At 42.8% G+C, this 23,025-nt stretch overlaps 1 protein-coding gene across 1 annotated transcript; it reads right to left on the minus strand.

Moving 5' to 3' along the window:
• Positions 1–8,068: 8,068 nt before the first annotated feature.
• SENP5 (SUMO1/sentrin specific peptidase 5) lies at positions 8,069–22,652 on the minus strand. Its single transcript, XM_009895289.1, has 9 exons — positions 21,698–22,652; positions 18,201–18,306; positions 17,903–18,050; positions 17,216–17,263; positions 15,292–15,369; positions 12,498–12,635; positions 10,720–10,803; positions 9,278–9,328; positions 8,069–9,186 (listed from the first exon to the last, which is right to left on the minus strand). Exons 1-9 carry the CDS (start codon positions 22,650–22,652, stop codon positions 9,076–9,078), a joined length of 1,719 nt encoding a protein of 572 aa, XP_009893591.1. The 3' UTR covers positions 8,069–9,075.
• Positions 22,653–23,025: the final 373 nt, after the last annotated feature.

The following is a 23,025-nucleotide window of genomic DNA, read 5'->3' on the forward strand; positions in this document are numbered from 1 at the left end:
TTCAAAAGTAGGTACTAAACCAGTAAATGTAAGCCCTTGGCCTCTCATAAGTGACTTTTGGAAGTCCTCCTCATGGCTACAAAGGCCCTGGACACCTGATGAAAGGTGTCATCGTCCTGTTGTGACCAGAATCTGTCACATTCATTACTTTTTACTCAATCACTTAGAAATGTAAAACACAGTTTGAGAAGCTTCATTTCTGTATTTAACCAGTTTTAAAAGTATATTGTTTATTTTAATTGCATACCATTCTTCATCCAAGAGCAGTTCAACAAAATTCAAGTTAAAAAACATCTAAAGGCTACGTCCACTTTTTTAAAAGTGAAAAAGCTAAGGTTTTGAATACAAAAATTCAACTATGTAATTGTTTAAATGAGCATTCCTTTACCATATCATCCTCCCTAGCAAGAAGCAGTGCCATATTTAATGCAAGCAGCTATATTTGGTTACAAATCATGTTTTAGCAATTATACTACACAGCAAGAATGAACAACTCTGTAGTTTTTAATAAAATACACATGAGAAACAGGATCTTCAATTTACATTTATTTTTATCTTGCTCGTTCATGAAAAGTCGCGTTCAAAAACTACTTTGCCTCGCCTTTTCATCAGAGCAAAGCCAGGGTATGCTTGAGCCCAGCGTGGCTCCAGCACCAGGTGAGACGCGACTGTCCTGCCCGCCTCAGAACTGAGCTGCGTCAGGAGGTCTGAACTCAGATGTTACACCTCCGTGGTTGGCAAAGGGAAGAGAGCATCAATATCGCAAGCTGAGCGGCACTCTCGACACGTGGGGCTGGAAGGTACTTACACAACGTCTGGGAAGTGGCACTATCACCTTCCTCGGAGGGCAGCACCCTGCTCTCAGCCGCACTCTGCATCTGTCGCCTCCAGCGGGTTCGGCAGTTCTCAGCCTGGTGGGTTCCGGCGACTTCACACACCCGGGGCCCGGCACCTACGGAGGTGAGAACCACACCTCACAGAGACCTCGCTGTCTTCCTTCCAGATGTGTCCCATGGACAAACCAAGTATTCCTTGTACTAAACCAGGCCTGTGGAGCCAAAATTCCTCTCCTCGTTTTGAAGCCTACCAAATGCTCCAATTAATTCCCATTATCAACAGATAGGCCTCTTAAATCCACCATGCTTCAGCCCTTAATTGACTGATCTGATCATTAATGCTAAGAGGAAGAAGAGGAGGGAAGGAGGGAGGCAGGCAGGGAGGGAAGGGCAGAAGAATGTAAAATAACAGGACTACCTGGGAAACAAATGAACAAATTTCCATCAAAACACCCAAGTGATGGGCAGCAGCTCACTCCTGTCCAGAGCACCTTGCTCTCCTACTGCCTCCATGGCTGGCGAGATGTCAGAAAGGATCCCCATCTCAACACACTTAGATTCCCTCTCTAGGACAGGCAAGACTTCACCAACCCTGCTCCAGCTACCCCACACAGCAAGTATGTTTCTTTAACGTTTTTTTTAGTAAAGATGATAAACCAGGTAAACTTGAGGAGGGCAATGACTGTGATGAGTTTGGGACCATGGAGCTGGCTACCAACAGCAAGGTTGATACATTCAGTATTTTCCCAACGAGCTCTTTGAAGTTTTCCAAGCCAAAGCCTTCCCTAGACCCAGAACTTTGGACAACTGGGAGCAGGATGCTGCAGGTCTGTCAGGCTGAGAAAACCATCAGTAAAGCAGTCGGAATCAAAAGGCTACAAGGGCAAAGCTATGGCAGCGCAGTTCACTTTCCGTCCACTGCGTGGATTAGCATAATTAATGAAGTATTTAGAAGCTTTTAGACTGGGAAGCAATGCCACCTAGTGAACGGCATGTGACAGACAGGGGACACCCCTGAAGGTGGGTCCCAGGGCGGGGTGTCGATGCACCAAGCTCCCACTGCCGCCCAGGGGCTCGGCGGCGAAGCTGAGCAGTGCCTGTATATGGCACTGGTGGAAGGACTAACCAGGTACCCCACCACCCGCCCCCCTAGACTCGCCAGCTACGCAAACACAAGTTCAAAGGCATTTTAACTGATGAATAATTGAAAGGAAAACGCATTTTCAGTAGGCCTTGAATTTCAATTTTGCTTCAACAAGACCTTCTAAAGCTGGAAAATATACAGCTCAAAAATGACAGATGGCTTTAAAATTAGAGATCAGATTATATGGGAATTTATAAAGGTATTACAGAGAAAAAGCAGCACTGAATATTACTAAATTTAGGATAAAGCCGGAGCAGACACCAGCAATTAAATAAGAATTTCAAAAAATTCATGGCCTAGAGGCTGTCACAGCATTCAGCAGTGGCTGACAGCCACAACTGCCTAACAGAGGGCAACTGGTTCCCATTCCTACTCTGAACCATTTTCCATTAAAAGATCCAAATTGTGAGCAAGTCAGACTCTCCACATAAGACATTTGATGCAGCAGTTTTTGGGGGTTTTCGGTCCCCACCCCCCTCAAACGAATTCCTGAGTTTGTTTAGTTATTTGCAAAACCATGTCAAGTTATAAGCATATGACCACAAATCAGACAGAAGTTGCTACTGATGTGGTTTCTCTCCACCCCCCCCTCCACTCCCCCAGCATTTGCCATGGTAATACGGAGTTATAAAAATAGCAGTCCTGATCTGTAGTAGGGCAGCAGTTTGATCAGACTCAAGATTTCTGGTATGCAAGACTTCTCTACCAAAAAATGTTTCGGCCAATTTGTAAAACTGATGGGACTCCGGAGTAATCGTGCCGGAGCCAAACACTTACATGTTTGATACAGAGGGATTTTCAGTGGATTTGACGGTGGGTGGGGGACGGCGTTTGGTTTAACATACACATTCTTTTCGCAAGTGCGGTGCAGACTTTGCTGAGAAATGTGTGAGAAGACAACAACCAACGTGGCAGGCAACACGCAACCAGAAGACATCATGGCTTGGTCAATCCATGAGCAGGGAGCTGGAGCGCGCAGCAGCAGATGCTGTTCTGATGGTCCTTGCGTGACATCTGGTGGTCAAAAAGTACCCTGGGAAGAACCATCTGACTCAGGTTTCACCCAGGGCACCCCCAGAGCCACACAAAAGGCCAAGAGCCACAGCCCTGCCAAGAACTTCACCAGGACCTAAATGCTCAGTTTCTAATGTATGTTCTGGTAAAATCACCAAATAGTGATTTTGGGAACTGAATCTGCACGGTCCCTGTTTTCTAAATAGCACAGATCCTCTCACAGTACATCCCACTCCCTTCTAAAGCCTGGGCATCTTGTTGGGGACAATCAAGCAACTAAAAGAATCCTAAATGGCCATAAAATTAAGGCATTGCATTTCATTAGCCTGAAGGTTTTCAGCATTTTTTAGCTACATTTATGTTCTAAAGGAGAAAAACCATCATCTGAAGTGTGATCCACCAGAGGACAGACCCCAAAACTCTGCCAAAAACTAAGCTCTGAAGTCTCTGCCCATTAATAGCAGCATTTAAAGATTGCCTTCTCGTACTAATTGCGTGAGAAACAGAAGCTTTTCAGCACGCAAAACTAAAAGCAGATCTCCAAAGACAAGTTTCCCGAGTAAGAAGAGAATACACATATTGAAGGTACACTTTAAAACTTCTCTGTACCTAAGACTTCTTTAAAAACCAAAAAACCCAGCCCTGAAACCCCAAAGAAGCCAGGAACTGAAAGGTGAACTGGAATCAACTTAATCGCTAAAAGCCTTTGGGCAGCCCTGGTGTTTTCAGCAGAGCAGGATCACGCCTGTCTGCTTTTCAATAGGCTGGAGCTGTCAGAGATGCTGAGGATAAATTGTCAAGCCACGACTGTCCTAAACAAACGTGATGTTCAGCCGAATGCTGCGGAGGGAGTTTCTTCCTTTGCTGCAGTTGCTGCCTGCATTAAGATGCTCTAAAATGCATGGGCTTGAAGGGAGACATAGCGTCCCTATGCGCACAGCAGAGCCATCGTCCCTGCAGAAGGCATCTCCGCCCCACATTTCCCTCCCACTCACCCCAAAGGTTTCCATAAACAAGATGGCTCCTTGTCTATATCGAGCTCATGTACCATAAACATGACCTGACCCACGTTATCCAGTTAAATACATCTTATTTAAAGCTCAGTTTCTCCCCTGCCCTTCCTCCCATGACACGTTCATCACCAGGCAGTGCAAACAGATTCCTCAATAAATTTTTGGTCCCTTCTCCTCTCGGCCGCTTCCCAATGTTGGCCGTAAAGAGCCCCAGGAAACCTAAGCGTTAGGTATGGTCCGCAACCTCAAGGAAGTGCCACGTTAGGCGAGATGAGTTACCAGCAAAGCGGAAATCAAACACAAAAATTAAGAATAAGAACTCATCAGAATTTCAGACAGGAGCAGGAGCTGCTTCACACATGTTCTACTCACTTGAGAGACAACAAACCAGTTGATTTCTCAAGATATTTCACTCAGTTTGCAACAGTTTTTAGCTCTACCGTTTGTAATATTACACGCTCTGAAAATGAAATTCAATCCTTAAATCCTTCTAGTTGGTTACTCATAAAATCCATTAAGTTCAGGCACAAGCAAACAAGACTCATCGCTTTCCCTCCCAATGCCTATTACGTATAAATAGTAATTATTGTTCCTGGCAAGGCTCTAGTGTCTCTTATGATTCTGTACTTTAACAATCTGATTTCTTCACGCTTTCCACTGAAAGAATATATTTAACAAGCATCCATGTTTCCTCCTCCATGATAGGATTTTTAAATTATGAATGTAATAAAGACAATGATGTTGCCAGTCTCATGATTAATAGCTTAAAGAGACATTTGCTAAGCCTTCATTCCCCCCATTATCACAAATTCACAAGCGGTACGGCTTTGTAAAATTCAGCAAAGACAAGATTTAACTCTATAGCTACACCGCTAAATCAACAAGCGATACAAGAAGGGCATTAATTTAGTTTGATCTAGAAAAGCAATTTAAGTCCTACCTGTTCTGCTGACAGATCTGTGTTTTTAAATGCCACCTGAATAGAAAGTGTCTAACGCAAGATTTCCACTCTTATTTATGCAATATGTGACATCTCCAATCTTGTATGTTGTCAGAGCTCAAACCACAGTAAGTTATATCACTGCGGTGCTACAGAACAGAGAGCATCATTAGCGTTCAATATGGAGTTATTGAACTAATCAACTGGAGTTGCTTCTCCTAATAGCACAGATCCCCAAACAAGCTGCTACAAACCATCACATCAGTTGCTTTTAAAATTAAAATGAAACCAAACCACTGAAAGAAAATAGGGTTTATGGTAAAACTCAATTTTATTACTTCACAGGAACATGGGCTTCATTCGATGCAAGAACACACCCACAAAACACAGTTGTTGCTCAGTGAAGTCTACATCACCTCTCAAGGTTTAAATTTTCACACCGACTTGAATAAATGCTACAGTAGGTAACGCCAATCAAAACTCCGGGAAAGTAAAGACAGGTTAAGCATTACGCTAGAGATTCAACACAAGCCAGCAACTCTTCGCAAGCCTGTCTGGCTCAGTAATCAGTGCAAGTGAAACATTCAAAATAGCACCTTCACACTCAAGAGGGCCAGGTGAGAACGGAGCAACAGCACATCAGATAGCACAAAGGTCCAGCCTCCCTTCTGCAAGTGCCTAACAGCTCAGCAACAGGCGTTTCTCTACTTACCTTGCAGAATCAAGGCCACATTTTGCATTTTTTTGATTCATATCAGCTGCAGAGTCATTTTAAACTATAGATTAAAGCAAACTAGTAATTTATTTCCAATTGTGTTTAAGGTTTATTGCAACTCAGGTAGCTTAAATTTGTCACGCGTGAGATGGAGGCTTCACCAGTTCTAGGACTATTTGTATAAATCTGCAAGGCGAGACAATCTCTTCGGAACAAGTCGTGAAATTTAAGCATCAGCCAAACCAGTTCAGAGTGATTTATGAAATTCTGAAGATCACATTAATGGAATTGCTAACAGCCATAACTACATCCACATAAATGTGCCTCTCATAATAAAAACACTCCACATAGTTCTGAATGTTTTAAGAACTGGTAAAATGACTACAGATTATGGAGTCCATCTCCTTTAAGGCATCAAAGACATTCTCAAGGAGGAGTTAATTAGTCCAGTTTCACAGGATACACCATTACAGAGTCTGAGATTCTGACTGCCTGTGATTAATTTCAACCCTGCACCAACATACTTTGCTTACATTAGCTCTGTTTTCAATTTCCCCTCCTTTTTTTTTTTTTTCGGAGGCCTCTCACTGGTGTGTTCACAGCTGGAGACTCAAGTGCAACTCCTCTGTACTGCCCCATAACCAACTGGAACACTTGTCAGCAAACCTCTAGATGACAAGAAAGCACATAAGAAGTACTTTCCAACATGCATCTTTCCCCACCCTGTTCCCCAATTCACAAGGCAGCACGTTCAAACGCGAGCCCTCCTCCCCTCTAATGATCTGGTACACACATGCACTTGCTTCAAAGCATCCATGTTCCCGTTAGACACAAAGTTCATGGAAACACCGTCCTTTTACTGATGTCACTGATAAAGGGACCATGCTTAAAGACTCCTCCCAACCTCTCATAAAGAGGAAGATGAATTCCTACCAACCAGTAATGGGCACCAAGTTTCAGGAAAGGACTACCTGAGGTCCAATACTCCAACACATTCCCATGCAATGAAAAATACCCATCAATGAGAAAGCTTCCACAAAAAAGAAGGGTCTTCCTTGGAGGCACTGAGTCTTCCAGGCTGGTACACCGTGTCACAGCGCACCTTTCAAGCTTCCTTACCAAATAGCTTAAGTTCTGAAAGCAAAGGCAGCTCGCTTATGCAGTTCCCTTTCGGTATTTCAGTCCCTTTCCTCAGCGAGTCTCGCTTGAGGATACAGCTTCACCTGCATGCATCCAACACTGGCACTGCTTTCATGTCTCCTCCTGGCCGCTCAATTCTCCCTCCTAATTCACGCTGGTATACACATTCAGTGACAAGTTACACTGAGGGGAGAACTCCTCTGTCCTCTGGGTTAGGTACAGCCTTTTGGCGGTGTTAGTTTTAACCCGGATCAGTTCAGCTGGTCCCACCACATGGCAGCATTAGTTGTACCATTCACACGACAGCAGTGCAGAGAGAAGACAAGAACTGGTTTACGTGTTCTACCCTAACATGTGAGAAACTAAATCCCAAATTTCAATTTTCATGGAAGTCACCCTCCACTGCCCGCAGTCACTCACCCCAAGAAGGTGTTGCTGTTTGTACCAGTAACACTTCAGGGAAACACCAAGAAACCATGTGCCCATATGATGGGCAAACGTATGTTTAGCCAGTCTTAAGGTTCTTTCTGATTCATTAAGTTCCTTGTTTAAATTATCTAACCGAGTGCTTAAGGCCTTCCTTATCTTGCTAAATTAAGCCAGTCCTTGCCAGCTGCCAACAAGGGGAAGTGGGAACGCATAAGGATACTGCAGGACCTCCTTCTCTAGCACAACATGGCGTGCACACGCTTCCAGCTCCCAGCCTGGCTGCGTTTGGCGCTCCCTCGCTTCTCCCTGCTCCCTCCCGTAATCTAGGAGGGATTTGCACCTGGCTTAGCTCAAGCCTGAATTAATTTGCAAGACAGGGAACTCAAAGTGGTTTTCCTCCATCAGAAGTCAGGGCTATGGACAGACACAAAGTGAAGCTGTGCAACAGATGATGTTCAGCATGAAGAAGTTTTCCTCTGGGCTCACTCCTTTATCTGGCAGAAAAACACAGCGGAGACATTTGCTGGCGTAGCAGTCCCATCCAACAGTCTCTTGAAACAAAACCAGCTCTCTTCAGCAAGGAGCACATCGTACTTTACAGATCAAGGCAAAAAAACCCAAAGTCTCAAAACCTACTGCTGTCACTTATCCCTGCCCAGCGCAACAACACGGCAAAGCCCGTGCGGCACTCCCAGCCGCCCCCCCTCCAGAGCAGAATGACATAATCTCGTTGTGTTTGCACAGCACCCACCACAAGTGCTATTATTCCCAACCAGACCCATCGGTGCTACCGAACACAAACAAAACTAGGGATATTTGAGACAATCAAACAGCAGATGCAGCAGAAACGAATTAATTTATATTTGAACAACGGCAAAAGCCAACGGGAGGTTAAACACGACAAGCTTGAAGGGAGTTCATTTGAAGACAGAGCTGAAGGGAAAGATGTCAAAATGGTACATTTCACTGCATATTGTGGAACTGAAAAATGAGTCAAAGCCATCTGAGATTTAAACAGTTACAGCCAAGGAGTTTATCTTAGTATCTAAGCTGTGACTCTTCAGGGCCAGCTTTATAATTCTCCCTAATACACCCATCATGGAGACTTCTGCAGCATACAGGAACATCCCGTCAATCTGACTGACTGAACACCTTTGTACTTTTTATTATACAGACAAGTGCTGAAGCTTTATTTGTGCAAAGGCTGCTTTTTATCTATAGGGACAGGCTGATAATGACAGCTGGATAAATGTTAACAGAACAAACTTTATTAGCAACTTGATCTATTTAAAAAAGGGGTCTCCACAAATTAAATCTGTAGATGAGTTTAGCCACCCTAAAAAGTGGTATTTCAGTATTATACAGCCACAACAGGGACAATGGAACTATCAAATAGGTTCTAGCTGTTCTTTTTATGGCATTGATTTTTTTTTTTTGACAGCTGGATAAATGTTAACAGTATTGCATCAGAAAACATATCATGCATCTTTATGTTTCCAGACAAAATCACCTGTATTTGTCATTTCTAGCTACATCTCAAAGGTGCACCAAATCTACAGTTTTATGGTTTTAGTTGCATGCTTTGCCTATATGCATGCTGAGATAATAAATATTAAATACAGGAAAGAACATAAGAGAACCAAACTGACATAAGGAATATTTTACGGCAGCTCTGTTATGTTCCGCCAGTTAAAGAGCTCGTCAAAAAATTGAGGTAACAACAGTGGCCACACCACTCAGCTGAGAATCGCTCAAAATTCACAGAAGTTTTCAGAAATTCAAGTACACAAACACCAGCTGCAACTTGTCAGAAATGCCAGAGAAATTAGGTTGGCTGCATTTTATTAGTCTATTAGCTGGCGTTCACACAGCTCCTTGTAAATCCTTTTTCTCACTCGGGGCATATCTTCCTGGGAGAACTGAAAAGGCTGGTCTAAGGCGAGGCACTTGCAGTACTGAGGAAAAGGAAAAGGCTTGATTGAAAAAAAAGGACATTTTGTATATGAACAATATAGGCCACTGTTTTTTAAAAAGCAGTACTCTTACCTGGAGCACAAAAACCCCACAGTCACTGTCATTTTTCTGTTGTGGAATGCACTAAAAGGAAAAGAAACAAGAAGGGACATGTTAGATCTTTACTTAACCTTGTATTCTTTTAAGTTCTGCCTAAAGTCCAAAAGGAGATTCGGCCAAACGATCAGGTATCTTGTTCTCAGAGCTGGCTGTTCTACAGCACTAGAAACTGGAGTTACAATTACTTATTTTGATCCCAACTTTTGCAAGGTGACACTCAACACTTTGTTAGAACACCACCTAACATTTAGAAAAATATATAGTGTAGGACAGAAAACAAATTACAAATCTTTCTTTCAAGTTTATTTTCTTTTAGTGACCTACACAGAACAGCTTCTCAATTAGTTTAAATAAATGTTTGTACAGCATTATCTGCTTTACACAGGACCAAACTAGATCAGCAAAGTCCCACAGGCCTAGAGGAAGATGACTCTCAGCATCCATGCTGCCGGCGGGGGCTTTCCTCCCCCCAGCCACAGCGAAGGGTCTCAAAAAACATGACAGGAGGTATGTCGTCAGGCGATGGGACTGAGCAAAGCAGTCCCAAATGATATCTTTCAAACTTCGTTATTTCTTCAAACATGCTTAATTTTGACACGCGGAGCTAAAAAGTCCCACTCACTAGTGCTGCTACATCTCTGGCACTTGAAGAGGAAAAGTAATTATTTTTCCTCAACTCCCAGATCTGCTGCCTCACAGAATGCAGAAGGACAAGCTCTGATCGCACAGCATGTGCATGAGTGCAGAGAGGAATAATTTCATCATTGTAGTCGCATCTAAAAATAATCCTGTGCAAGGAGGGAGCTGTTGGGAGTATGTCTAGTGTGCAATGACCTGTTTTATATCTTTGGAGCTATTATGGGATGGCTACACAATTCACATAGTCCCTCATTTACACTACACACAAGTTACTCCCTTTTATTGTTGCCAGACTTTGTTTACTTGTGATCAAACGTAATGTGCCACAAACAGCCCTGGAGACCAAAGCCCTCTATCCATAGTAAATACAAAATACAGGCAGCAGCAGCATTAGCCTGTTCCCTCCCTCTCCAAATCCCATCCGTTCGGCATCATTCAGAACAGTCCTTTCAGGAGAAGCGAGGAAGCTGAGTCTCCGGCTCATTCAGTCCTTGACCTTGTGCCAACACAGGCACCAGCTACAGTTTTTGCTGCATGGATATTTAGTTGTCCAGAGATTAGGCTCAGATCACCAAGTCACTTGCAGAAAGTACTAAGGACCTGATGGGAGCTGAATGAGCGAGAGCGCTCTAATTCCCATGTGTAACCACCTGTGTCACCCCTACCATCCTCCATGTGGTCAGCAGAAAACAATTTACTGCTTGTACAAATACACGGGTTTAGAAGCAGCCTCCTAAACTCTCCCAGACTCCAGAGCTCGAAGTGCTGCCGTTTACCTTTGTCACAGCAGTCTGCCAACCCTGAAGAAACTCGGAGCGATTCTTCTCTTTTGCTTCTGTCAGCAAATACTTTCGAATGTTCTTTAAAAAGAAAAGGAGAAAAAGCAACAAAACTATTCACCAGCTAAAGAACAGGACAGACATCGACATCTTTAATAGTAACCTTTTGACAATGAGGACAAATTTCAGGTAAGCATCAGGCATTAGGAGCTGAGCTCAGACCTAGAGGTAAAGAGATGAACTGTGGTGGGTACCGTGCCTTCTACCATCAAGGCTCATTTTGGTCTATCAAGGGGAGCACTAACACCTCTCAGCCCCACTGTACACTGGTATACTTAATACTAGACCAGCTGTCGCACTCATGGGCAGCGCAGTGCTCTCAGACGTGCAGAGACACACTGTGCAGTCTGGCACGTGTTTTCTCCTGGCGTACTTGGCTGACACCAAGACCCTGACACTCAATATGATAGCATCTTCCTGCCTGAATCTCCATACAAAACGCTTGGAGTTCTGCAGCTAATCAACAAAGCTCCAGGGAGAGTTTTAGTGACATACAGGAAAAAATAGTCTGACACAAGTGAAGAGAAGGAAGCAAGATAAATGAGCCTATGGTCTCGGGTTAAGCAAATCCCTCTACTTCTCTGTAAACAGGCTGGTGGTTTATAGCACAATTTAAACACGCTCCAGCACACTAACATTCACCTTAGTGGGTGGATCACAGCAGAGTTTTGGGTATTGGCCCTCCTTCCCCTACAAAGGGCAGGAATAAAAGCGTCTCATGTTTGTTAGACATTTAAGTGCAAATGCCATGCCTGGAGTGGGATGGATGGAAGAGGCCACTTTGCAAGACTGCAGGAGAGACTGTACGGCTGTTGAGAGGGACTCCTCGTTTATGCTGCAAGTTCAAAAGCTGGAGAGCATGAGGTCTCTCGCTCCCAGAACAAACATTATCTTCATCCTCAGCAAACGCCAGCGGGAAACTAGTATCTTCATTCAGAAGTCCTAGCTGGGAACTCCCCTGGCTACAATAATTACTACTCTTCTGTAAGCCAACAACTACACACAGTTAAAAGTAGAGGGCCACTGCATCAAGCAAGCAATTAAGTTGACAAAATTAGCTTTTGTAAGAGGGTCATTACAATTTGCCAGTCCCAGCAAAAATCTTCTGGCTGCTTTTTACCAGGAAGACTGATAATTTAACTCCAGTATTCAGGTTGCAGCTTCAAAAGGTTGCTGGGTTATAATCAGAGGTACACATCCCATACCAGCGCAGACAAAGGAAAAATGCAACACGCTGTTAATAGCACAGCAACACACAAACCCCACTGAGCAGCACTATAGCATCTTCAGTCCTGTTCTCTCACCCTGGCAACCTCCCCCCAAAAAGGACCACAATTTATCATTTCCTAAACACAGGTCCCTCAGCAGTTTAAAGAAATACCTTTACTCTCCTTCTGGCCAGTCTGCTTCCCTATGGCACCTGGCTTCGAGCCCCTGCTTTTTGTGGGAGTGACAAGACGGAGCCACAAAAGGTGTGCTGATTACACGGTCGGGCTAATCAGGCAATAGGCAATCTGACCTCAACCCCCAGCTCTGGTGTGACCCTCGAGGTCTGTGCTTCAGGCTCCTCGGCAGGACAAACCGATTCTCATTTCATACACGGCAGGACAACAACAGACACATTGCGTTTAAAGTTTAAGGCTGAACAGAAAAAAGGGGGGGTGGTTTGTTGAAGAAAACAGTTCAAACTTTGCAGACACAGCTGTGACTCTTACCTCTACGCAAAACTTAAAATGAATGCCTTGGGAATCATAAAATGAAATAATTCGACTGGGGATGTTCACAGTAATGAGGGACCAGTGGACTTCCAGGTGAATAGGAATTAACAAGAGAGTCTTTTTGAACAAGTCCACCTGGCAAGAAGAACAATATACATTAGAGACAATTCCACAGGCACAACACTGCAAAGCAAGAGATTGATCGTATCTGAGCCTCCTCTCCACCCCCTAACTGAAGTCATCTTTTTCACCCTCCCCTTGTGCACCACATTCCTCATGTTTATCTCATACATAGCTTATTGGCAGGCAAAAAAATACACTTACAGCCCAGAAAGCAGCTAAGGAGCATTGTACGGTACCAGAGTTAGTCACCGCTGTATTTGTGGCAAAAGCCTGCCCACATTACACTTTAACATCTGCATCAAAATGGGATTTCTTAAGTAACGATGGTAATACAGTCGAGCCTCAATTTGGGTTAGCTACGTATCTTCAGTAATGACACTCCTGCAGTATGAACCACTGATTTCTATCAGAGCTGCATCGTGGATAGGTGACAGATGAAGCAGTTGTGATTACGAACATCCCCCAAAACCAGCAAGCTGGTGCAGTTTGACTCCCTCTGCCGTAACACAGGCTCTGCGACTTGGCAGAGGAATGCAGGATGCTTTGGCGAGCAGAGAAAGGGAGGGGGTGAAGACAGAGCAGAATCATCCTTTCTTGAACTTAGCTTTGTAGCAGATGTACTGTGGTCACAGGCAAGCAAACAAGGGAGAAGGTCTCAAAGTACAGAACAAGCAGATCAGATACAACACCCCCGGTGTCTGTGTGGCAGATGAGCCCTTATGCTTTTGGAAGCCAGTCAAGCCAGGGCCTTTCATGATTTTCCTTCTCCCAGCTACTCTTGAAACGCTTGTCTAATTGCTGGGTTTTTGGTAGTACAGTCCAGAAAATAAGCAAAAATAGAATACTGAACTAAATGAACTCATCCTGTGGGAAGACTTCTATGCTGCCTTTTTATTTTTTTTAAACACTGTGCAATTTGAACAGTACATAATTGCCGCGCTACTGGTAAAGTCAGGTTGTTTGCAGGGAAAAAAAAAGTGTGTTTTTTGAATAACGGTGGGAAGCTGAAGGCAGAAAAAGGTCTGAGCATTCACAGCAGTTATCGGCTGAGCCTTGCTCACAACAGTACTGTGATTGTCACAAGTATCGACAATCCCTGCTCCCACCTGCAGAAACTGCTTCCCGACCAGATTACAGCACACTCGCTACACAACGATCCATCATTCTTAGAGAGAAGCAAAGAGTTGTCAGCCAGCAGCAAGCGGAGCCCACAAAGGAAAACTGGAATAAGATAAATGAACTACACCTTCTGCGATGCCCAGCAACAGCAGAGCCGTGCCAAACTCAAGGGTCCTCGTGTGACCCTCGTTGTGGGATTGCTGCAGGCATGAAAACCTGTAGCAGAAGAGTGGCAAAAGGCAGCCAAAAGCTCCAAGGGTCTTTAGTTAAGACCTGATGCACAGAAAGAACAGTGGCAACCTAGATTCACTTCACCAAGCCAGTGCAGAGTCAGCTAGGTGACAGCGGGTCAGAGCAGGAGAGTCAATCCCATCAGTGGCCAAAAGGGACAGGCACGAACTGGAGCTTTGAAACCACTGCAGCTGGACGCAGAAGAGCAGGTCCTTCTAGGCTCTGGCCTCCTGTGTCCCAGGAGAGCACATTTATAAAACCTGGTACAATACCCTGGTGTGTTTAAAAAGCAGAAACAAGTTCCCCTTAATTGCATATTGCAGGACAAAGCAGTTTATTGAATCCTTCCAATAGAAACGGCTTAGTTCTCATCCCTGCTTTAGAGAGTCTTCAGGACAGTAAGTGTAAATGTCTGAACAACTGTCCTGCTCTCATCTGGTCCCTCCTCAGCAGCAACATCAATACAGGTTCTGCTTTCAGAACCTACCTTCACTTTTGGGGTTTTTGCAAAACTTGGGTTGCTGGAGAAAAAGAACATTGAAAAAAAAAATATCTGGGAATATTAAGCACCAATATTCTGTCTCTCTTTAAAGAGTTTTTAATAAATTATATGAATAGATTTTATATTTGGATAATGAGTTAATCTCTAGCATTTCACAGATGTGTGCTATTTAAGTGCTTCTGTAGAAAGATCATACATTCAAACACGGTCCTTGATTAGTCTTGCCTCATCTCCCATATTAGAAAGGACAAATGTTCACAGAAAAAGAGAGTACTGCTCCTCATATTAGCTACCTTGGAAAATATCACAACCCATGACCTGCTATGGGTTTTGGAAAGTAAGGTGAATTCTGTTCTTGTCATGTGAACAACAGTTTGGCTTATTAGCTATTGGTCTCCAATTTCTGCTCTCTAGTACCTGTACGGGTTACTCAGGAGTAACAATTTGATTTTATCAAACAATCCCAGTTTGAGACAAAAGGAAGAAGCAGAATTAAGTCTGCTCTCCTGTAGGTTAGTGTACCCGGCACTGTCAGGAGCAGTAAGAGACATTTTATGCAGCTAAATTAACAGCTTGCATGAGCATACACAAAGAGATAACCTACCGACGATGACGCCATTCAAAGCACATTTTCACAACGTAACCATACTAACATGAATAGTGCCACCCTACTATTTTCATTACCCTCTCTCCACTTTGTATAGCTCCTTTGCAAACCCATTCTTTGTAGGTAACACGCTGTAACCCAGTTTCAAGTTAGTGATCCAACCCAGCCCAAAAGAACCAGAGCACTGACGACACGGAGTTAAAGGATACCTTTTTAGTCCATCGTTTTACCCCATTATATCCTTTGGTTACGAGCTGTCTATGAAAAAAGCTGTTAAAGAAATGAACCTAAAAAAGAGAGAGAGGAGGAATGAGCACAGAAATCTTCATGCACAGTCATTCCCCTTCCCCCAGGATAATTTACACAAAACAACTTGTAACGAGGCATTATTTAATGCAGGTTTAGAACCAGAACCCCAGCAGGGACAAACAGAGGCTTTGCCAAACCTGAACTATTGCTGTTCTTCAGCAAGCAAATAAAGCAAGCCTTATTTCCCTATATGTGAGCCACTGCAGCATTTATATTTACACTTTTGTATCTCCAGGCATATCATGTTTACGTTTTTGTTGGGGATGGACTTGGGGAAAAAAACACCAGGATAAGGAGTTACAGTTTTTGTTGTTCTTTACAGGGATTAAGGAAGAGAACACTGGACTGGCAAAGTGGGGGTGGCGGAGAAGGGAGTAAAATAGATCAAAACAGTTACGAGATTTAATCCAACACCACGGTCATTTGTATTCAACTACTATGACCAGCTCCAGACAAAAACAATATTCTGCTATTTAAAAGCATTTTGAAGTTATACCACATCCATTTTGTAACTAAAAACCTATATTTACTGCAAAAAATGTAGGCTTATGTTAAAAAAAAAAATTAGCTCCAGGTTAACACTATTATTCCCTGTGCTTAGCTTCTTTCAATTACAGGAACAGATTAATACAAATGGAAATTTACAACATCTGTTTTTAATAATTCTGCTAGTGTAGAGGTGGTAGAAGGCTTGAGTTATTACCTGAAAAAAAGTTAGAAAATTCAGCATCTGAAAACACAGTCTAACACCCATTAGCTATGCCAAGAGACTTCAAAACCACATTCTAAGGTACCAGCACAAAATCTCCCATGAGGATTTCAATTATGCACTATGAAGAAAAAGCAGGCACAAGCAAACAGATACAATCTCCAATACCACAACCCTAGCACACACTCGGGAAGTACAGAGAATACTAATGAAGAATCACCATCACCACCAATCAAAGCACCAACGCTCTTTCTTCTGAGCTTGAAGATTTTAAGAGTTACGTTCTGCAGAGCTCATCTAAAAATGGCTTTGTTTGGTTCTTCCTTTGTGGCCTCACCTGAAAATTGTTCAGCTCTACTAGTAAACAGATGGCTTTTTATAATTGCCACTGCTGCAAACGTAGTCACAGAAGGGGGGGGTGTTCTCTTGATTTTTTTTTTTTTTCCCCTTTCTTTTTTTCAACTGCCACCAGCAGTTAGACACTGCAGTTGGAAAGCAGTAAGCATCCTGTTGAGGATGCACAAACCAAAGAGAATCCTGCAGAGTCAATACTGCCTAGGAACCAAGGAGCTCTGCATCAATTCCCATTCACCAGGCAGGCATCCGACACTGGCTGAGCTGTTACGGTCCCCACAGCTGCGGGGTGGGCGAGCGCAAAGCAGCACGTGTGCATGGTTCAGATGCTATCATTCATGGTTTGTCATCTCAGCAGAAATCCATCTTCATCAGAAATTTCAGCTGAAACACCAGACTGGTGAGCATAAAGCACTTTAGAAGCAGATAAGCTGGAGACAGAAACCTCTAGGAGGAAAGGAGAGTGGGATGGGTGAAAACGGGGCACCTGTTTTCTACAGGTACCTCAGTAACATCAGGCTACAGCACAGACCACCTGCAGAGCTAATCCATTAAGTTCCCGAAACATGAGCAACAGCAGTGAAAACTCTATTTTAGCACAGAAAAGGAAGAAAAATTTGAGCAGCAGATAGCAACAAATTATAATGGAACCACTCAGAACATCGAGCTAAATCTTGAGTCTGCATCCGAAATGTTCAATGTTTCACCCTTCCCTCTCAATCTCTCATTAGGTACATTTGCATAACAACAAAAACCCTCACCTTTTCAGGGACTGCATCCATTATGAGTTCACCATACATGTTAATTATCTGCAAGAGTTAGTAAATATTTGAATATGTACAGAATAGTTTCGTAAAACTCAAATTCACAAGTTCCCATAAAACGTAGGACCCTTCACACTTAAAACAGCAATAAGGAGGAGAGCAATTATAGTAACATTTTGCTGCAGTCTGAAGGACAAGCACTCTGGAACTAATAGTGGCCAGCCCGGAGAGAGACCGTAACTAGCTGCTTGAAGTCTGCCTCAATCTGAAAGGCAGTTTAATTCAATTTAAGTCTACTGGTGCATGCCCTGGACACTGAGCTGCCTTGGTTTTTTTGGCTGCGGGCCACAGTCTGTTGCTTCAGTCTGCTGTTCTTGTAATCTGCTCAAGCTCGGGGATGGAGGGAGATGCTAAAACCTATACGGGTAGCCGCTATTTTCTCAAAATAGCGCAACATCATTTCTTCAAAAGGAAACAGTTTGGTTGTGACACCTCCCATCTTCCAGACTTGTAACCACTATGACTGCACCTGCCATTGTAAAAGGTGCTCACCGCTTCTTTTACTTCTCAAGTGTAAAGTAAGGATAGTCCACCTATAACGTAGCAGAAGGTGAACAACTGATATGCTAATATAAACGGGCTAAAAAGGGGTAAGGAAGCACATAAATACCAAGCATCTCTGACCTGGTCATTGAGCCAGTTCTGGCCTTCCAGTGTAGCTAAATCATCCATATCTAGCATGTGCTTATTATAGAAGACCCGGAAACTGCAAGTGGAGGGTTTTGGATGTTTTTCCCGATACTTCATGATTTCCCTGGTGATAAAAGGTTTTCTAAAACAGGATTGAAAAGGCAGAAAAGAAAAATAAGTCAAGGTCATATCAAATGGACTTCTGTTCTGTTAGGTGTTAGACGTGGAGCGTGCAGTAGCAATGCAAGCAATTTGTCCTTTACAAAGTCTAGAATTTGATACTGCTACACACCTATGAGAGAAATCTTCATTAAAGACTTCTTTTAATCTTCCCATGACATCTTTTTCACAGAGTGGAACTAAACTGCCATATTTCTTCATAACTTCATCTAGGAATCCTTTAAATACACCAGAAAAATTAAAGTACAAACATGTAAAAAACTCTCTGAGTTCACCAGTCCAATAAAGCAGTCATTTCTTCCAAGTATGAGCAGCAATCATTCTGCACCCAACCAACACACAGCACCCCACATGGCAAGTATATATTTAAGAAATCTAAGCTTAAATTGGCAACACTAAATAAAAGCAGAGGAAGGAGGACAAAAATAAAAAAGCAGAAATCTGATCGTTCGGCTTTACAGGGAAAGATCAGACCCTATTCTTCCCATATATACATACGTCTACATCAAACTGATTACACCAGTTCTACTAGGAGAATCCATCCCACTGCTTACTTCAATTAGCATCTTAACCAATTTTACTGCAACATGAAAAGCCATCAATTTCTGCAGCAGTTTCCACTGAAAACCCAGTATCTCATCCTTATGATATGCAGAATTACTCTCCTCAAACAGCGTTTGCAGCCCGTTCAGCTCTTCTGCTGCCACCGTAGCAAAGAGAAGAGACACCAGACGGACCCTCAGCAAGTTTAACCCATTTACCCTGGTACCCTAGGGATGGCATTTAAAGTGACACGGATAAACATGTCAGCCTGCCATTGCCTGGGCAACCATAACACCAGAAACAAAGGATATTAACTAGGAAATAATAAAAAGAGATGCTGGAGGAATTAAAAAACTAGGAAATAATATTTTTTTTTTTCCTCAGACACAAGACTGGAATGGTGGAGACATAAATCCCACTCAAGCATCCAAAACCACTTTGAGAATGAGAAAGAATGGAAAACAGGATTTCAACACTTGCTAGGGAATAAGAGAAAAAAGACCAAGTTGTCCAGCGTTCTGAAAAGGAGTTTTCAAATGCAGCAGAAAACACATGTTCTGTGTACAGAAAGCTGGATCTGAGATCAGAGTCCAGGGAAATTGCAGTAACCCAAACTCCAGGACTCTTCTCAGGCCTGGGAGTGATGGCAGACAGTATCACTGGACAGTGCAGTGTAGGTTTAGCTCTCTGTTTACTAAAGCTTTAACAATATTTCCTCAAAACTTTCAAAGACCAGGATGGGAAGAATCAAGATGAGAGAAACATCTCGCAGAAAAAAAGTGCCAGAAAAACAGCAGTAAGAAAATAATTAAAAAAAAAAAAAAAAAAAGAAAGGAGAGAGACCAAGAACAAAACACAGAGAGATGAGAAAAGCAGTGAAGATACAGCAAGAAGTACACCTGGATATGTGACAGAAGGGAGGGAGGACTGAAGAGTGAGATCAGACAACAACGAAGAATTCTTCACGGGAAGATATCCTTCCTCGCAACTCTGCCACACACTTGCCTAACAACTTTTACCCCTTACATCTTAGTAGACTGTGACAGGGAGGATACTTCTCACTCTGGCTAGAAGTCTAGATAGAAGAGGTGTGGGGACATAAGCATACCTTATTCTCTTTTAATATATAACATTTTTAAAAGCTTTTTCTTCATACACACACTGGACGGATCGTTCTCATAGGTACAACTAACAGTAGCCAGACTCTGACCTCGCTTGGGCTGGTGTAACTGCATAACTTGAGGAGGAAAATGCAAAGTTCAGACCTGGTGCAAGATCAGACACCCATCGCAAACAGGATTTACCATGGACCCGTTTGACACCTAATAGCACATCAGAATGCACTAAATATTGCAGCCTCTTAACATCCAAGTTCAGCTGCTGCAGAGAAAACCAAAACCTGAGAGCATCCATAACACTTACATCTCCTCCATGAGCCTACCCTAGCAACTCTCGCCAGGTTAGCAGTATCTTTTAGTGTGCAGCTAATTATTAACAACACTCCTAAACAGACAACAACTTCTGTACATAGTTATACCAAAATTAAAATTCTTTTTTACAGCTTTTCAGCTGAGAAAAGCCAGAAGTGCTATACTGTCAGTATGAGTGTGTACACAGCGTAGACTCGGCTTCAATCCTCAGAGAGAAACCCTCAGCTCTGATGAAAATGGAAATGGTCTCACCTACTTTCATTCGGAAGCTAGGTAAGAATTCTCTTAAATGTCAAGTGTGGGAAAGTTTAGTGCATTCCCTGTCTGTCTTTTTAATTTTATTTTAAGTTATTCAGGCCTCCCATGAACAAGAATATGACTGCCTATCAGGCCACAAAAATTTAACCTTTGCCACCCTGATACAGTCTTGGTTCTTGACAGTTACCGAAGGATTAAGTCTCTTTTTCTGCTGGATAAACTTTAAAACTCCATTGCAGAAGTGGCCTGTTCACTGTAGTACCACAGTTTCTCTCAATTTCTCTCACAGCACCTGGTCCTTGCTGGATCATGTAAAGCCAGTCATAGAGAAACACATCCCACACTACCTGGTGGATATGGAAAGCTAAATCATCTTTTGAGGTTCAATGTCTCCTTCTTCACATTTTGCTTTAGAGAATCAACTGGAAAATTGAAGGAGAAAAAGGCAGGCAGAAATATCAGAGCATGTCAAACCTCAAACAATCCCTTCAACACCAGCTGACACCAGCTTCAGGTTTACGGGAATCTATGAAGCCAGTTTCTCCAAAGGAGACTTTGGTCATCAGAAAACCATTGAACTTGAACATCATATTAATGGGTGGTTCAACGTGTTAGCTTACTGCTCCTTACTATGTGTATAGTATGCTGCTATACATAAAATAAGATGCCAATTACTATTTTTACCATGTTCCTCTTTAGAGAGACTATCAAATACTGCATGCTCAGCACTGAGTAAAAAAAAATCCCAAAGCCTTTTTGCTGAACATTTGCTAAGACTAGTCTTGCCTTTTTAAAAAATATCATCTAATAAGATTCAGTAAGCCTACTTTAGGAACAATCAAAGAGAAAACTAAGTGACAATGAACAATATTTGGCTATTAAAACCTGAGGTTCATTAAGTGATTTAGTTTCGGTCTAAGACAGAGCAAGAGAAGAGAGGATAAGGCTGGAAGGAAGTATTATTAGAACACTAAGGATTTTCAAAAATCAAGGGTAATACTTGTCAACCATTAAAAAAAAAATGGAAGTTTTAACCCCATATCATCTTCTGAAACCACACGATAAAAGGCATTTAAAATGACTACCAACAATTTTCCACGATTCCAATTAAATTACATTGTACTCTCTAAAACAAAAGCAGCAGAGGCACAATTCAACTATCCCTCAACACAGCTTGACAGATAAGCATGGATTTGTTCTTCCTTCACGCAGCTCTCCTCTTTGCAGCCTCATTTCATTAAGTGTTATGCTAAGCACCCTTTACAATTCACAATAAGAAACCATTTTAATAAAAGAATTAACGCAACATGTAAACTCCACGATACATCCAGCAGTTTTCAGGAACTCCTGGAAGCCCTAAGATACGTAAAAGGTATACCACAAAGCCACGTTGCCAACTGCTCGTCAGCCACCCGGGAAGCTTTCTGACTGTTCCTTTTGCCTCCCTTCCGAGTTCCTGATTTTAGTCCTGTGCTTTCTGCTGAAGGGTCCTCAAGAGGACTTTTACAGTAAGGGTGATCTAGTAACTTTGCACTAAAAAAGTCCAGGTTTAAGGAGTCCTCTACTTCCATTTGGCTAGAGCTGTCCTCATTTTGTGTCAGCTCCATGGATAAAGGTCCATATGCAAAATTATCATTGACATCAGAATCCTGCAAGGAGGACTGCAACAGTATCATTCCATCTACACCCATAACCTCATCAGATTCTGCATCATCTTGACCTGAAACAGCAATTTCTTTTCCTGTCACAGAGATGAAAATGTCAGAGCAGTGATCCTCTGCCAGAGCCCCGTTGGTCTCCACCTGCTGCAAGGTCTCTGCCTCTGGAGAGGCTCTAGCACGCAGTTCTGGCGGGACAGCATCCGCACTGCCATCCTCTCCGGATTCTGGCTCCTCAGAACACGCCTCAGCACAGGGTAACGCATCCTGCATACGGCAGATCTCGGGTGCACATACTTCGTTCTCCTCACCTAAAGATTTGGGGGTATTATTGTTCATATCTGATAAGCTGTACCGGTTCCAAAGACGGTTACTTTTAGATTTCCAGTAGGAAAGCCAATTACACAATCCACTTTCAAAATCCCGCTGGAGCGTCTCTTGATGATCCCTCGTAACTTTCTCCACCCACCCTGGCTTGATTTTTCTCAATTTGCAGGTTTTGCTTCTTGCTCGGAGTTCTGCGGATTTTATAATTCTATACCGAAACCTAACCATAGAAAGGTTCTTATGCATCATAAATAAAGATCTCTTTTTTACAGTATGACGGTTAAATTTGGACCTCTTTATAGTTGTCAAGGGGCCACAAGTTCCATTCCACTCCCTTTGCAACAGCATTTCCTTTTACAGTTGTTTAAAACTACTAGGATTGTGTTGCCCTCACCATTATTGCTCTCCTCCCCGCTATATACAAAACCACCTTTCTTTACAGGTAAGGCAGCACCATCCAGCGTACCACACGAGACATAATGGACATTGCCAGCGATGCTATTAGAACGGCGACAGTTTCAAATTCTTCATTCAAGGGATATTGACTCTGAAAGGATTCATTGTTGAGTTTTCTTACTTCTTCTCCAGATGGGCTTTCGGCTTTGTGATAGGGAAAGGATCTTTTTGCTCTCACTAGTTTTGTAAGGAAAGCTGTATGGTTCAACTGTAGGTTTTTGATAGGATTCTGCGTTTACAGGCACATGCGGAGCCCACCTGCTTT

Source organism: Charadrius vociferus, unplaced genomic scaffold (genome assembly GCF_000708025.1).
Source record: "Charadrius vociferus isolate BGI_N301 unplaced genomic scaffold, ASM70802v2 scaffold311, whole genome shotgun sequence".
Lineage (NCBI taxonomy): Eukaryota > Metazoa > Chordata > Aves > Charadriiformes > Charadriidae > Charadrius > Charadrius vociferus.